At 41.2% G+C, this 15,990-nt stretch overlaps 2 protein-coding genes across 7 annotated transcripts in view; one reads left to right on the plus strand and one right to left on the minus strand.

Moving 5' to 3' along the window:
- Positions 1 to 1,308: 1,308 nt before the first annotated feature.
- Positions 1,309 to 6,399, plus strand: TSSC4 (tumor suppressing subtransferable candidate 4). Of its 6 annotated transcripts, none has more exons than XM_074149307.1 (4): positions 1,309 to 1,353; positions 1,894 to 2,016; positions 2,884 to 2,956; positions 4,031 to 6,393. In XM_074149307.1, exon 4 carries the CDS (start codon positions 4,119 to 4,121, stop codon positions 5,157 to 5,159), a length of 1,041 nt encoding a protein of 346 aa, XP_074005408.1. In that variant the 5' UTR covers positions 1,309 to 1,353; positions 1,894 to 2,016; positions 2,884 to 2,956; positions 4,031 to 4,118; the 3' UTR covers positions 5,160 to 6,393. The 6 variants fall into 6 exon arrangements, with proteins under 6 accessions (XP_074005408.1, XP_074005409.1, XP_074005405.1 ...); XM_074149304.1 differs by having other exon boundaries at positions 1,321 to 1,385; positions 4,031 to 6,399; XM_074149306.1 differs by having other exon boundaries at positions 1,351 to 1,547.
- A 2,050-nt stretch (positions 6,400 to 8,449) lies between these two features.
- TRPM5 (transient receptor potential cation channel subfamily M member 5) overlaps positions 8,450 to 15,990 on the minus strand; it is a 39,838-nt gene continuing 32,297 nt past the window's right edge. The window contains exons 19-24 of the mRNA XM_074148705.1: positions 15,209 to 15,377; positions 14,360 to 14,538; positions 12,895 to 13,027; positions 10,765 to 10,837; positions 9,647 to 9,737; positions 8,450 to 8,550 (exon numbers count right to left, since the gene is read on the minus strand). Of these exons, the coding sequence (XP_074004806.1) occupies positions 8,450 to 8,550; positions 9,647 to 9,737; positions 10,765 to 10,837; positions 12,895 to 13,027; positions 14,360 to 14,538; positions 15,209 to 15,377 (746 nt within the window). The remainder of the gene's footprint in view (positions 8,551 to 9,646; positions 9,738 to 10,764; positions 10,838 to 12,894; positions 13,028 to 14,359; positions 14,539 to 15,208; positions 15,378 to 15,990) is intronic.

Genomic DNA, 15,990 nt, shown 5'->3' on the forward strand with positions numbered 1-15,990 from the left:
TAGCAACACTCCAGCAGGCGAAAGGATATATTTGAAAACTGACAATGCAAATGAAGTGGCTGCAGTTTATGTTACAGGCGACTCGCAGAGAGGCCCTGCTTGAAAGGGATCCAGTGAAGTCTCCTCAGCTGCCTCCCCTCTAGCACACCCACGGGCAAAGCCACCGGTGTCGCAGCGGGCCCGGGATGCCACGGGGGTGGGGAATCAAAGTGCCACTGAAATCAGATGAAGTGGGGCTATGTGGTAATTTCCTTCTTTAGTTGCAAAATGTGGCATAGATGAGCTTTGCTTACACTCAAGGCCTACAGTAAATCCCTCAGAGCGGGGTGAGCTGAAGAGGTGAAGGTGCGACCTTTAGAGGCTCAGGCCCTTTGCAGGGCCATTAATTTAACTTAATGATGAAGACCCAGGGCCACTTGTAGGGAAACGGTGGAGCTGAGCCCCACAAACTGTTGGGCCCTACCTCTTCTTTTTTCCTTAACACAGGGTAAACGAGCTAAATATTGAAGCCGCTTGGGAAATGTATTTACACTGAACATTTAAAACTTTTTGCTGGAAGAAGGGGAAAAAAATACGGCATCTTTGGCCAAGACTAATAAAACATTTTCAGACAGAATTCCACTTCTCAACGCACACACAAAGAATGTTCTCCTGGGACAGAAAATGGAAAATTTTTATTTTTTTGAACGGATCATGGTTTTATGCCCCCAGTGACTTGGGGTTTTCTGGTTAGAAAATAAATACATACAAATTAAAAAAAAAAAAACAACCAACAAACAAAACAAAACCCCAGACACTTCCGCCTGAGTTTTCATTGTGACCAAACGCTGCTTTTCTGATGAGGAAAAAAAAGCTCTGCTTGACATGTTTTTTCCCAGGCTCTGTAGGGCGGCGGCCACCCCACCGCCCCCCTCACGGCGCCGGGCAGCCCGAGAACCCGCCGCTCCGCCTCAGCCACCCCCGCGGCGATGCCTCCCCGCCTCCTCACAGGCTGCAAAATGGCGGCCAGCGCAGTGCGCCCCGGGAGCTGTAGTCCCGCCGCCGCCGCAGCCCGGCCGCCTTTCGCGGCAGGCCCATAGCATTTTCCCCGCTCCACGGATATCAAAATGTCCCCTGAAAGGCGGGTGACTACAACTCCCAGGACAAAAAGGAGAGAGGCGGTGCGGGAGGGACGGCTCTCGCCTGCTTCCCACCCCCTCCGCGCCGCTTTGCCTGCAGGGAGCTGTAGTTTCGCCGCCGCGCCCCGCAGCCCCGTAGCGGCTGGTAGGGACTCGGTGTCCCAGCGGCCCCCGCGCCGGGGCCGTCGCCGTAGCCGTCGGCGGCAGGGAGAGGCGGGAAAGGCGAGCGGCCGCGGTGAGGAGGCGTCGGGCCTGTGCCGTGTCGGGGTACGGGGCGCTTCACCCCCTCCTTCCCCCCGTTCTTGCTGTCTGTCTGGAGGTGACGAGGCGCTGAGCGGGAGGGGGTCTCCAGGCCCCCCGGTGTTGTGAGCAGAAGGGCGTGGGGGCTGGAGGGGGGCGGCAGCCCTCGGGGCTGCAGAGGCCTGCGAGGCAAGTAGGGAGGTTATATCCAACAGGGTCGCGGCCCGGGGAAGGGAGTCGGGCCCTGGGCGGGCGGGCAGGCAGAGTGGCTGAGGCTGGGGGTTGTACCCGTCATGTTGGGCAAGGCCCTGGGCTGTGTCCTTGCCCCCTCCCTGGGGGTGGGGTGGCCACTGGAAGTGTGAGCCTGGGCTGGAGGCTGCCGCCCTTTTCCTTGGCCTATCGGGCTCTGTGGGCACTGTCCTGCGCTAGGGTTGGTAGGCAATTTCCAGCAGGCTTGGTTGCAGTGCTCTCTCTGCGACCAGAGCGGGCTCTTGGCCGTGGTTTGGAGTGACTCGGGTCTCTGTTTTCCTCACAGGCTGCAGGAGGACACACGGAGCCTGAGTAAGATCAGGATGGAAGAGTCCAATGAGGACCTTCCCTTCCAGAGAGATGCCTTCCTGTCCCGGTTGTGCTGTGATCACGTCACCATAACAAACCTGTGAGTCTGTCTGGTGTGCTGTAAGGGTCAGTATGTTTGGCTACTAAGGCTAAAACATCTCCTTAGCAGCAAATTATTTACTTTCTGCGTAACTGCCTTCAGGCAAGAGATACCCTGATTCACAGCCTGTGATGAACACTTACACTGCCATCTGAAAACAGCAGTTTTAGTAGTCAGTTATGTGCTTCAGTGTCTCTTTTGGGTTTTAGTCATTGCTTTCATGTGTTATAAAACTAAGCAGAAGGATGTATGATTTTCGGATGATTATTCTCCATTAATTTAAGGTTACACAGAGTGCAATGTTTTCAAAAGCAGTCATCAGATCCCTTTTGTCAAAGACAGCCAGATTTAACATGGAACACAGCAGTCAGTCTGGTGAATTCTTCAGAAGTTTTTCTACGTTTTAATTCTTCATGAAAATCTGACCCTAACTGTGAATATGACCTTTCTCTGAAAACACAACTCTGGTATCCATGGTCTCCTTTTTACAGCATTTAATACTTGCAATGCATAACTACCATTTTTATATTTTCTTAGCTGCATTTAATACTCTTCATTTAGTAATGGTGTACTGCACATACAAATTACATTTTTATTTTTCTAAACCCTCTTTTCTGTTCTACAGAATAAGGTTGGCAATGTGAATATGGAGACTGAGTAAATATTGTGGTGTCTGCCTTATTAGGCTGCGTGTTGTTCTTTTGCCAAAAATCCAGGAATATCTTTAGACTTTTATACTAGTATGAGTTTGTGTCAGATTTAGAACTCTGATCTGCAGCTTTGGATGATTCAGGGGGAAGGAATTATTTTTAAAACTCATTTCAAAACTACATTTCCAGTATCTTGATGGAAATGTTTGTTTTCTAGGGTGGAAGTGCTGAGATCTTTGGTGGCTTTAACTGACCCTCAGGAGGGGAAGCTGACTCAGTCTCAAGAGAAAGTGAGTGACTACAGACTTTCCATGTCTGTTTACTGCATCGTTTCAGAAAGAACCTATAATTAGGTAGTTGAGCTTATTCTAATAATATATTAGAACTGTTTCTGTAATTCACGCTTTTGTGAGCTGAACTGAGGCGTGTGTTTTCCAACTCCATTTCTGATTCCTGGCAAGCAGTAGCATGTTCATCAGCCACCTCAGTTCTGTGAGGTTCCCTTCAAGCAGGTGGCAGAGTGAATCAGGTATTCCAGCCACTGGAATTCAGGCCTCAGATCACACTCAGATCTTTTACACCAAACTGACTGAAGGGCCAGCTCTTCCAGACCCTTGGTTGCACCCCCACCTTCTTTCCATGCACAAGCATGGCATGTGCAATTAGTTTTCTTAATCTAGTGGGATTGATTTCTTGACCTGGCTTGTTTTGTGATTCCAGGAATTTAGTAATGACATGAGAGCTTAGAGCCGAGGAAGGAGTTGAGCTTGTATTTTGTTACTTTAAAGCAATCCTGAAACTGCAGCCCTGATATTTTTGTGGCTTCTCTGCCACTGACCTCTGTCAGTGATAGTGTCCTTTATAATATGCAGAACGTGATGATTTTGGGGACAAGAAGCAAAGTAGCTACTGCGATAAAGGATCATAATGGCCAAAAGAAAGTGCGAGAGATTAGGGTGTGGTTTTCTGGATATATAGAGTATGATAGATGCGGGGTGTAATTTGGAGAGGTGATTGCTTTCTCTTGGAAGATGTGCAAGACAGTTATGGGGTATTCAGATTTGCTCAAAAAACTTATGCTCATCTTTTAGTAATTGGACCTGCTGTAACCTTTAATGAAATTTGTTGTACAATGCTATTTTTAATTACTTAGTATTCTTGTATTGAGTCTTGTTTAAATCTTTAATTTTAATGTGCATTAACTCCCTAAATAATGTTTTTATTTCAAGCAAAATTGCTTAGGAATCTCTGAAGTACAGCTGCCTGTGATATTGCAGTAATAATTATTTTGCACAGCACAGAATGATAATCTCATACTTGATTGTCATTGCACAGTTGAATTTTTATGCTCCTTTGTATTCTAGGCACTGAATTTGCTGGACATCTGGGAAACCGTATTTGCAGCTGTTCGTTGGCCTACATCAAAGACCTCAGTGGAGCGATAGCTTGAAGATGGGAGATCAGGATGGAGGTGAACCCTTTCTGGGGATAGTGGCTGGTGGTGCCACAGACTATGAAGGAGTTTTGCCCTCAGACACGGTGTCACTCAGTGATTCTGATTCCGATGATCTGGGGTTAGCGGATGAAGCGGAAGTTGACTCAATATCTCCTGAGGAGCCATCTGTAGTTGACAGGGATTACAGATCAGGGGAGACCCCCAACTCTTCAAACAGCAGTCACAGATCTCCTGTCCAGCCGTTCCATCTGAGGGGCATGAGTTCTACGTTCTCTCTCCGTAGCCAGAGCATTTTTGATTGCCTGGAAGAGGCAGCCAAGTTGTCTGTGCCCTCAATGCCTGAAGATAATGTTGTTGATGGGAGGTTTAAGCGCCCACTGCCTCCAGCCACAGTTTCAAGTAACATGTTTCCAGAAAGCCTGGGAAAGCAAGCCAAACCAGTGCAGGCTCCCAAAACCTCTCCTGCAGTGCCTGACTATGTGGCACACCCAGAGCGCTGGACCAAATACAGCCTAGATGGAGTTTCAGAGTCTACTGACAAGACTAACAGGGCGGTGGCCATGGAATTTCTAGAGGGTTTGAAGAAAAGAGGGGAGGAACAAAGCTCAGCTACCCAAGATAGCTACACCCCATACTTCAACCAGAACCCTTCCAGCTGTGGAACTGGGAGGATTGTCTTCACCAAACCAATAAAAAGGAGCATTGATGGACTGGAAAAAAAAACATCAGCAGGGGAGGATGATAAGAAACACGTGAAAACAAATCTGAAAGGAAAATCTCTTAAGATGACTGATGACTTAAAGGAGGAGGATAAGGTAGAGCTGGGGCACTTAGAGAGTGGAAGTGGAAAGGCAACAGAGGAGGAGGAGTGCATGATGGCGGGGGACCTGAGTACAGAAGGCAAGCTTAGTGCAAGGTTTAGTGGCGCAGGTGAAGAGCCATCGGTTGAAACAGTTGGATTCCATTGCAGTAAGAAGAAGAATAGGAGAAATTTCCGACCTAAAGTAGATGATGAAGGGGACGGGGAAGAGTCCTGAAGAGTGGAGCACACTTGAGACATCCAAGGACTTGTATTGTCTTTGGATATATTTGGGTTTTTTTCCCTGACTTTTTTTTTCTGGTCTGGATAACATGTGATAGCTCTTTGTCTAACGGTTTGCATTGTAGCCAGCAAGAACATTTTATATTGTTAGAAATTAAGCTACCTAAAATACTCTCCAGACTTTTGGTCTGTGGGCACAGGATAGTTGCACCCTAGCAGGAGAGAATACAGTGTGCTTTGTTTGCTTGAGCAGCTCGCTGGGGCTTGCTCTGGAGTTGGAAGTAGCCCTGAGCGCCAGAGAAAAAGGTATGTTAGCTAAAAGGCTGCAAGGCTTCCTACTAACGCCCAAATTTAGAGCTGTTCTCAAATCCTGTCAAATCCTGGAACAAAGGTGATGAGCTCACTATGTAGAGAATTTTAAACAATGAAAATAAAACCTGGTCTTCCACTAGATGTGATTTCTCCTGACCCTGTCCCAGCAAGGAAAACTTTTTTTTTTTTTTTTTTAATACATCGTCATTACTGTTGAGAGTGAAAGCACAATGGAGCCCAATCATGAGTTTGGAGAGCCCAAATACTAAGTTTGGCTTAATATTTACCTTATTTAGCGTTACATGATAAGGATTTTAAACACACTGTTTCCTGCGGAGAGGTACAACTTTGGGTGCATCCTGGTGAAGACACGCTCAGGATGGTTTCAGCAAAGTCTTGCCACGTTGACTGTAGATCAGAATTTGCAAGAGCCTCAGCTGTTAAGTTGGGCAGCAGCTTTTCCTCTTACTGATAGGTTATGATGTGATTTGTATGTCCTTTCCAGGTTGCACTGCTTCCACATTGATTCCGTGTATGAATTTGGTGGCAATGAGGAATTTGTACCAGAACTGGATATTTTTATGTTCTTTGGGATTCAATAAACTCTTAGTTGCAGCTTGATTTCTTCTTCTCTTTGAACCATGCTGATTAATGCAGCTATAGGAGTTTTAACAAATGCTCGGTTTATTTGATTTGAGAATTGTCTCGAAAGTCTTCTAGAATGTTACTCTAAGCTTATCCTCTTGTGAGGGCTTCTCCCTCAAGTCTTATATTTTAGATTCTAAAATTCACATTTCTAACATTTTCAATCTTACAATATACAGAGAATCACCTCATACAATGAATCACATTGTAATGAATGTCAACTATAGTAGTTTTTCACACAGAATGCTAATAAATTTTATAAATAAGGTTGAAATACTAAATTCTTTGAAAGGTTATATGATTTGAAACTCAAATTAGTTCAGGTTAGTTTGGACTGCCATTTTTTTGCCAGTGTTCTAAATTAGCCAACCCCAATGTTAGTATTTATAACTGTGTACTGAAAGATTACTTCTTTAGAGTTTGTGATCTTTCTTGCTAGACTGTTTGCTCAAACTCTGAAGAATATTTGAGGAGGTTACTTTCTCTGTGGGGGGTATTGGCATCTTACCGATAATTGACTGATAGGCCCAAATCATGTGGGTCTTTGTGTTTGAACCGATGCATCATTTGGCAGCAGAAACAGGAAACAATGTAAAATGAGTAATATTGCTCCATTTTTTCAAATCCACCTTTTAATTTTGAAAGCAGAATGTATTTTCTCATCAGTGTACAGTTTAATGATTTCCAGTAATTAATGGGTCACTGCTAAATACTTCAGTTTTTCCAATGCGAGTGGAACATGAAAATGTTTCCACATAGATAGGTTTTGGTTTCCAGTGGATAATTAATGTGCTGGACACAATTAAAGTAGTAGCTTTTTCAGAATGGAAGCTGCTGCCAGAGCAGGGCTTGGTTGTAAGATATGCATTATTTCCTAGCAGAAAATGTAGCTTAGTACAAACTTACTGGTTTTATAACTTCTGCTTGCCTAGGGTGCAGAACAGGTAAGACAATACCAAAATTCCAAAGGGGATGGCTGAGGTCTGGGGCACAGCTGAATAAACTGGACAGATGCCTATTTTGTGAAGACATCATAACAAGTCAAGTATCTATGAATAAACGACTCTTGTCAGAAAGGTATTTTTATCAGATCTCAGATTTATTTTTTTTTCTGCCTCTGGTAACAGAGAAAGCTTTTGCGCAACCTACACTTACGTTGCATAGAAGCAGTGTTATGCGCATGAGGAAATTAAGTTCAGCTGAAGCTTATCTAAGAAAGACCACAACCCACTACTTCCCCCTTCTGATGCTGTAAAAAATTTCCCTTTAAAGGATGGTAGTAATATTCATTTTACTGGTGCATCTTTTCATAGAAAATTCCAGTAAAGCCAGCCAACTTTTGTATGCTAAATTGTACGTGCCAGTTTAAGTAATGAAAAAAATCACACAGTCCAAATTCCTAATTTGTAGGAAAATTTTTGCTACACATTCTTGCTTTAAGGTCTCTAATTTTATTTTTTTCCCCCTGACCTTGGAGAGAGAAGAGTAAAATGAAATCGGAAAACCGCTTAGGTGTAGATGCAGCGGTCCGTGGTACATAAAGTCTCCTTTAATGGCAGCAAGCTGACAGCAGCTACGATCTGGCATTGCAATGAAAACAAGAGCAGCAGAGGCTTGGGGGCCTGACTGCGGGAGGGCCACCTGCTTTGTGTTTGGAAAGTGGCCGCAAGCCACCCCACCTTTGAGGACTGCGCAATGAGATTCCAGCTTCTGGGGATAAGTGAGGAGCCCTCAGTCAGGAATACCAGCAAAGGAATACCTCGCAGAAGCCAGCAAAGGAGGAGAAGACGATGGTGAGTGCAATTGTTTGAGGATTGTAAGAACTCCAGGGTTGTAATAGTTCAGTATCCCAGGCCCTTTCCTGTGGAAGCTATTGCTTGATTTCTTTTCTAAACAACTCAGAGGTATGAGCTTGCTTTCTTGGCCAAGGAAGTGGCTTGGGTTTTAGTGTATAAATGATCACCCTTCGAAAGGGAGACTCCCTTGAACAGAGAAATGTGTAAATGAGCAATGATGACGTTGGATTGAGGGTATGGTATCTGGAGAACAGAAAGCAGATTGTATTTAGGAAATAAGGTGGTGGAGTCATCCTGGAGAAGAAAGTTTTTAGTGTGATTTGTGGAATGGAGTTTTGGAGAAAGAACCAAGCCATATATGAGCAGGAGGGAAGAAAGCCCAAGTAATTGAAGGAGGAAGAATAAGGAATCCTCAGTAGTGTCAAACATTGACAGTGCTTGGCATAAAGACGCTGTGAGTTGGGCCTTAGGCCTTCATGAGATTACGATTTCACTTCTACAGTAGTTCAGTAGGACAAAATAAGTAAATAATTTAATTATTGATGTATGTGATGTCAGTCTCGGACTGATCTGCATGCTCCTCTCTTTCACGTCTTTCTGGCAAAGGCACTTCTGTGTTGGCATTCATCACACCTAATAGGATTGTAAAAGCCATGTGCTTGTTTAAAAGCCTTAGGACAAGGGGGACATAATAGTAATTGCTTAAGAAACTTTAAAATGTTGAAAATAAAACACAGTAAAAAGAAACTGTGGATTCTATTACTTTGCATTTGCTCAGTAAATGATAAAAACAGTTTTTTTCTTTATTTTTCAGCTATTTAAGTTTCTGGTATTTATGCAGTTAAAGTTTATGCAGTTAAAAGCATTAAATGGCTATGCTCCATGATGTTTTTTCTTACTGGAATGTTGATAATGAAGGAGGAATTTACATAGGTGTTTTATAAGCTTCTAACAGAATTAAGTTTAAGCTTAGTTCGAGTCGGAGTGATGTGAGGTCTTGTCATGTCATGACTTTGCTGAGTTTCCAGCTACTTCTTTTTACCATATAGTGTATACGTGTTCAGTTTATGGTTTTGGAGAGCTTTTTGTATAATAGCTAGTAGTAGGTACATATTGAAAATCTATTGAAATAGATCATTAAGAAGAATATCCAAAATCTTTATTGTGTTGGATGTTCTGAGGTGGCTGAGAAACAGTCTGTTTCTGTTTCCAATGTTTTAAACTCCAAACAGTGGAGCCCTGGGACACAGGTGACAGAAACAGTTGCAGCTCTAAAGGCAAATGAGCTGAGTTGATTAAGTTGATTAGAACAAAGTAGGAGGCTTGCTCAATTTTTTTTTCTTTTTTTTTTTTTCAAGACTATTGTTATCCATATTAAATGCTTTTGGTAATACTTTGGTAGTACTATCTCATTGACTCAATGAGCCTCCAAGACACAGTCCTCTCAAGAAACCCTATGGCAAATAGATGCTTATTTACACGCTCAAAGTTGGGTGAGATCATTCTAATTCACGCTAAGTGATAGACCCTTCCTCAAAAGGTAATTTTTTCATTCTGAAGTATGAATATTCTGTTCCTTGTTTATATTCCCGTTACCTCTATGTATACTCTTTTGCACCTCATTACGTGGGTTTTTTCCAATCTTTTTTTTTTTTCCCCTTGCATTTTTTTTTAACTAAATTGTTCAGCTCTACTAATTAGCTTTTCCGTGATTGTTTTCAATACTTACATGTATAGTTTGGATCTGGTTGGTTGCACAAAAGGTTGGTTCTGGTTAAAAGCTCTGCCATTGAGGAGATAACAGCTGTACAGTAGCAAATCTGCAAAATAGGTAGTGATTTCTACATCAGCTAATTTTTGTAGTACTTTTTATCCATTCTTAAATTTACAGGAAAGATAGTCTAGGCAGCAGACTGAAGCAACGTCAGAGATATCATTTTTTAATTTAATTTTATTTTTAAGAAATAGTTGAACTGTCTTGGAGTAAGATTTGCATTAAATACCTTCCCTTTTTTTGTGAGTATATTGCATTATCTCAAACTGGCACAATCTTATTAAAGCATTTCTTGTGTGTTCCTGTGGACCTGTATTTGGTGTCAACATTGTTCATTTTTTTCATGACTTTTCAGGAAGCCATAAAATGGATAAGAAAGGGGAGGGAAACTGCGATGGGAGTATTAAGATAAGGAACTTTCAGCGAGGCCAAAATTACACTGGAGAGTTCTAGGGACAAAGAAAACAATAGAAGTTGTGCTATGTAGCACACGGTAATGCTGCGCGTTTTCAGATTGTTTAAGAAATGTTTGTTTATATTTCAAGGGTTTATAATCAAAAGCTCAAGATAGGGTTTCCTTCTATTATTGATGTTTCACATTTGTGTGTTAGACACTTCCCTTTGAGATGCTGGTATCTGGTATCTAAGAAAATTAGAAAAACTGATGTCCAAGAAGATTAGTCTGGCTCAGATCAGACAGAATACGGGTATTTTCAAAGTTGTCGGTTTTAAAGAAAGAAAAGGTTGGGCAAAGGAAAAGAATGGAGCGGGGCAGATGAAGTGTTTCCTTCCAGAAGCACCCATAATGAAGGAAATAAACACTTCTCAAGTAGCCTAGCAAAGAGAGCAAGAAATGCTTTATTCCCCTTTCTCCTTTCTACCAGAGGTCAGAAATGTTTCTTTACATACGTATATCACCAGAGAAAAAAAACAGTAACTATAGCGAAATCATAATACAGATCCATTTCTCCTTCCCTTTATCCCTAAACAGGGTCTGCCAAACCACCACTAAATGAGAGACACGTGATGAAATCCTAAAGCTTGATACAAATGCCCATAAAAATATTACTTACCTGGGCTTCCATAGCTTTAAACCGCTTTTCTTGTTCTTTCAATCCACTAAAATATTTAGTTAAATTATCCACCCTGTGGAAACAAAGCAGACACGCTGAGCAAAAAGGAAAAGCCTCAGAATAAATCCTAAAACACAAACCCCATGTAACTTACTAGAGCCATGACCCCTCGCTGGCAACTCTGTGCTGCTGAGACATCCCAGACACCCCTAAAAATTTTGTCCTTTTGAGGTGTTCCTGCAAGTATTTGTTGAACAGAGCAGCATTTCTGGAGTGCCATAAACTCACTCAGATCATAGCAGCCGTTCAGCTTCTGGCAGGGGCCACTTGGGCCCAGCTGCTGTGGAAATCCAGGACAGCAGAAAGCCTTAGGACCAGCTCTGCCTCTCCAGCCACTTAGTCCCACCTGTACCAAATGTAAACTGATCCTGGTGTGAGAGCAGAGTCCACATTTTCCATCAACATGAGGGAGATGAACCACTTAAAATTCATACAAAGTTTCATTTTTTGGAAATGGCTTGACATTCAAATCCTTCTTTCCATGCAGTCCAAAGGGACTGTGTAGAGGACTTCCATATAGTGCCTCTAAATCATTGTATTGTCCACATGCTTTCTGTATCCCTCTCTTCTTCTCCCATCAGTTCCTTAATCTTAGCATCTGATTCCCCACAGGCTCCTAGAATCCCTCTCTACCTTGTCCTAACTACTATTTCAAAGTTTCCCTCTGGCAGGTTACGTTCCGTTCAGGTCTATGTGGAAAAACTGCTGCTGGATGGGTCTAATGCATTTTGGGATAGGTTCAATGCGAAGTCCAAAGAATCACTTTCTGAAGGTTTCATAAGCTTTCAAATACACAACGCTTCCACCTAAGAGCGAAGATGAAAAGGTTTAGTGGTGTTCATCTGAGCCTTTTTGCAGTCTCTTTCTGGCTCTGCTACACCTGAAATCTTGTGAAGCCAGACTGATTCTTACTTTTCCCCACCAAGCAGTAATTTCATCTACAATGTACCATCTGAAAAAGCTTTCTAGATTTAAAGATAGAAAGAATATAATTGTACCCTTTGGAAGAAATTACACACATTTTTATTGCTTGATCTCAAAAATTGAGCTCTCATTCCTGGGGTTTGTCAGTGATCTGCTTATAAGAATAAAGTTTAAACCAACATAATAATTTTAAATTATGGTGAATTAAGAGTCTGTGTAGATTAGAGGGAGAAGTGTATTTTCCAAGAACGTACTCAAGTACGCTGTACTGGGCTCCAGCTAATCTGTGAGTTAGACAGACCAAGGTTTGTTTGGAAAGACAGCACAGAAAGAAAACAGACAGCACAAGATCTTATTATGATAACTTTCACACCCATTGTGCCTCTATTTGAAGTCAGTTTTATCGTAAGAGAAAATAGCTGAAACAGGTGTTAAAAGCTTCTTTAAAGAAGGCTTTGCTGTCTGGCTTTCTGTATTGCCTTAGATGTTTGTGTTTTCCCTGCACATAGCTTCTTTGTGTCTCACATAAAGACACAAAGTAAACATTTACTCATTCAGCGTAAACCTCTGAATAATAATGTACCTCTTTCTTTCTTTAGAATACTTGACCAATTTAAGTGACGCTCCTAGTGGGAAGATATTTTAGAGGAGTATTTAAATGAAGACTCAGTTAATTAAATATAATTTCAGAGCCAATATCATTAATTTCTTGTGGAAAATTGTAGTCTCATGCCATAAAGTCATAAATAGTTGTTCTTCCGCATCTGTGGGCTGGGATTAATTCAAGATATCTTAAACTTCCATTCAAAAGCCTAAGCCATTCAAAAGGGGGTGGAAGTACATGCACTACAGTATAGCAAAGGAACTCTTCTTCCACCGTTTCTTCATTAATATGATTTTCATTGAGCTTGACTGCAGATTTGGCTGGAGCTTACAGCTGGAGCTTAATTGGACATGCTTCAAGAGTGCCAAAGACTCTTCTGGTGTAGTAGTGCTGCTGGCCTCTCATGGTTTTTAATGGACTGCGTATTTTGTAACTGCAGTCTAGTCAGATTCATCATATAAACTTTACAAGCACCTGAATGTTTATCTCGTTCAAAGATGAAGACTTGCAAGGAACACTAATTGTGAGTCAGAAAAACATACTTATTAGATGTGGCCTTCAGTCTTTCTTCATTGGTGTCTTTCCTTTCTTGTTCAAGGTTTACAAGATAATTCTCTTTTTGCACCAGCTCCCATGTTATGATTTTTTGATCTAGGCCAACTGGAAGATCTCTTTCTGTAGGAAAAAAAAATAAATTAGGAATAATATTTTACTCTCTATTCTCTTATACTAGTAACGGAAGGCTGCTATGCTAAAGGAAAATGAAGTCTTGCCATTGCAGGAGTGTCATGCTATGAAAATGCAGCGTAACATAAGTATTTTCTACTTTTTTTTTTTTTCTTGAGATGGAAGGCAATAGACCTTTTTGCAGTTGGATATAAGTCCTGAGTTTTCTGAAGAACAGCATGGACCAATTTCTGTAGTTCCATTTAAGCTTATTTACAAGCTTACTGGACTTCTGACATATTGTAGCTCCAAATTATTTAACAAGCAGAGCTTTATGTTCAGATGCACTTTATCATCTAAGCTTCTTTATTAGAACAGTTACAAATAGGAAGGACAAACTGTTCATAAATCCCTCCACCTTAAAGTATGAGGCCTGTTGTTGTTGTCAAACGTCCCAGCCAACAACAGACCTCAATTTCAGACATATTTTGAATGTAACATACTAGTTTTGTATCTTCCTAAAGATTGGCAAAAGAGCACACTTGCTGCATGCCCCAGACACTACTGAATCCATAACCTGAGCAGTCAGGTACTTGCTTTATTAGGGGAAAAAAGACTTTTATTAGGTTTTGAAGAATCTTCAGCGGTATGCTTTGACAGCCAGAAGGAGTGTATCTTAAAGGGAGCTTAGTCAAAGGGCTCTGAATTGGTCCAGTCTGACATCAGTTCTACTCCAAAGCCCATTATCTGCTTGCACATGAAAAGTAAATAGCCTTATTATCAGACACTATTAAACTAGACGGGCCAAGTTTGCCATCACTATAAAAAGCCCCCAAATGCCTTCTGTAATTAGCTGAACTTCATCTGCCTTTTTAATTACAACTTTTAAGAGACCACTATTTCTCTAAGCGTGCTCACCCTCTCTCCATGTCCCTGTATAGGGAAGTGCCACTGATCCTAGTAGATTTTTAGATTTGGTATATGTTTTTAGGGTTGTCTGTACTTAATAATTACTAGAATTCAGAAGCCAGTGAAATAACTATTCACTAAACCTATCCATCCTTATCTCTTCAGAAATCAAATCCCTTTAACCAGTCTTACATTGACGCCTTTGTTGTAGTAAGTGTGGTGCATAAAGAAATGCATTGTGGGAAACTGTTTATAGTAGAGGATACATTATAAGCCTTAATTTTTCATTTGTACTCTCCTGGCACTCTTTGTTAAAAATAATTTGTGACTCTTGGCTTAAGGAAATCTTAATTGCTCTTCTGTTTTGCCTATGCAGCATGTCCTAGGAGAGTGTCAAGGTCTCCAGTTGCTAGATGTTTGCTAACAACTCACCCAGATCTTCTTTTTTATGTTCCATTTTGTTGAAGATTCTTCTGAGAACCAGAGTTATGTGGTTAATAATGATAAATGGTGGTGCTAAGGCAGGTCGGCCATGATATTCAACAATCAGGTTGTAGCGCTGAATTTTCCAGAAGATGTCTGCATTGCCCTGAACAACTTGAAAAGTGTAACTGTAATTGGAGGAAAAAAAAGTACTGTAACTCTTTTTAACACAACAAGCTAATGCTTATTATTACGAAATTTAGTCCCTCATTTACTTTAGAAAGGGAACAGCAAGCTCAGCAAGTAGGGTTAATTTGATCTGAAGTTTGTGCAAATTCTTAGATATTAAAATAATTGCAATTGCAGTCTTCAAACGTTAAAAAATACATAAGGGTGTTGGTTTTTTTTAAAGAAAGGTAATTTCACTTCACTTAGACAAGATCAGCAAACATGTCACGTCAGTTCTTCAACCAAATGAATCATTATTAGCCGTGTTGACATCAAGCATTTCCCCTATGTGCAGATTATCCACTGTTAAGCCTGCCAAATTTACGGCTGCTTTGCACCTGCAGATTTGTACTGCGGCACAGCCAGGGATCTAGACCCTTCTATGCATGTTTAATGGAATTTCTAGCAGTAAACCAGGTTTCTTCTTGTCTTTAATGTGACTAGAATAAGGATGATGAGAACTTAAGAACTATATTATTGCAGAAGTCTACCTATCAATCCCCAAATAGTATTCATTAGGAAAATTACTAGTGTATTCCAAAATGAATAGCCAACAGCAATGTAGGGAATGTGGGCATTCAGTTAAACCTTTGCAGCCTCTGTCTTGATGCTTACTGAAATCGCTCTTACCTGAACATAGCAATCAGGAGATTCATAAGGAGAACATTTGTGACTAGCAGGAAGATGACCAACAGAAGTATGACGAGCCAGTTGGCGTAGCTATTAGGACATGATGGGGAGTTCTCCCGCAGAATCTGCAGTGAATTAAGTGTACAGTTCCTGGGATACATTCGAGATGCTGCAAAGAAAGACAGAGAAATAAAAGAATAGTTTTGACAAATCCTACTGTCAAATGTATTTCTTACAGTGGAGACAAAACCTTTGCATTTTGGTGAGCAAAATCTCTGACTTTCAACAAAGAATGGCAAGAACTACAAATTGTTCCTGAGGTTTGAAGTAATGCATTTCATAGATACTTCAATGCAAATAAAAACTGAATTAATATCTCTAAACATGTCTTTTTTTAAGAACTAGTGACATGGGTGGAAGCATATATTTAGTACCCTTACTGTTAAGGTACAAATAAAGGACAATGATGACTAAAATGAGATTAAATCTTGGCTGCATATAAGCAGCATAATTTTGTTCTGAATATTTTACAGTCGTTAAAAACTGAAACCCGATATTGTGGTAGTATTTTTGGACTACCCTTGTTGACTACTAGCAGGACCGTAAATACGAGACTCTCTTAACCCTACAAGGTCAGTTCTTTGACTTCTGCAGCTACTGAGCTAATTCTTGCAGTTGAAAGATCATTTATGTGAACTAATATCCAAAGTCTTTGATTTTGTGAAAATATGATTGTCTTGTGTACGTGAAGAACATTGCTTTAATGTACAAGAGGTTTGCAA

Source organism: Numenius arquata, chromosome 6 (genome assembly GCF_964106895.1).
Source record: "Numenius arquata chromosome 6, bNumArq3.hap1.1, whole genome shotgun sequence".
In the NCBI taxonomy this organism is placed as follows: Eukaryota; Metazoa; Chordata; class Aves; order Charadriiformes; family Scolopacidae; genus Numenius; species Numenius arquata.

What these genes read in the sequence shown, in the direction of transcription:
- TSSC4 (XM_074149307.1), top strand. Translation starts at nt 4,119, where the DNA reads ATGGGAGATCAGGATGGAGGTGAACCCTTTCTGGGGATAGTGGCTGGT.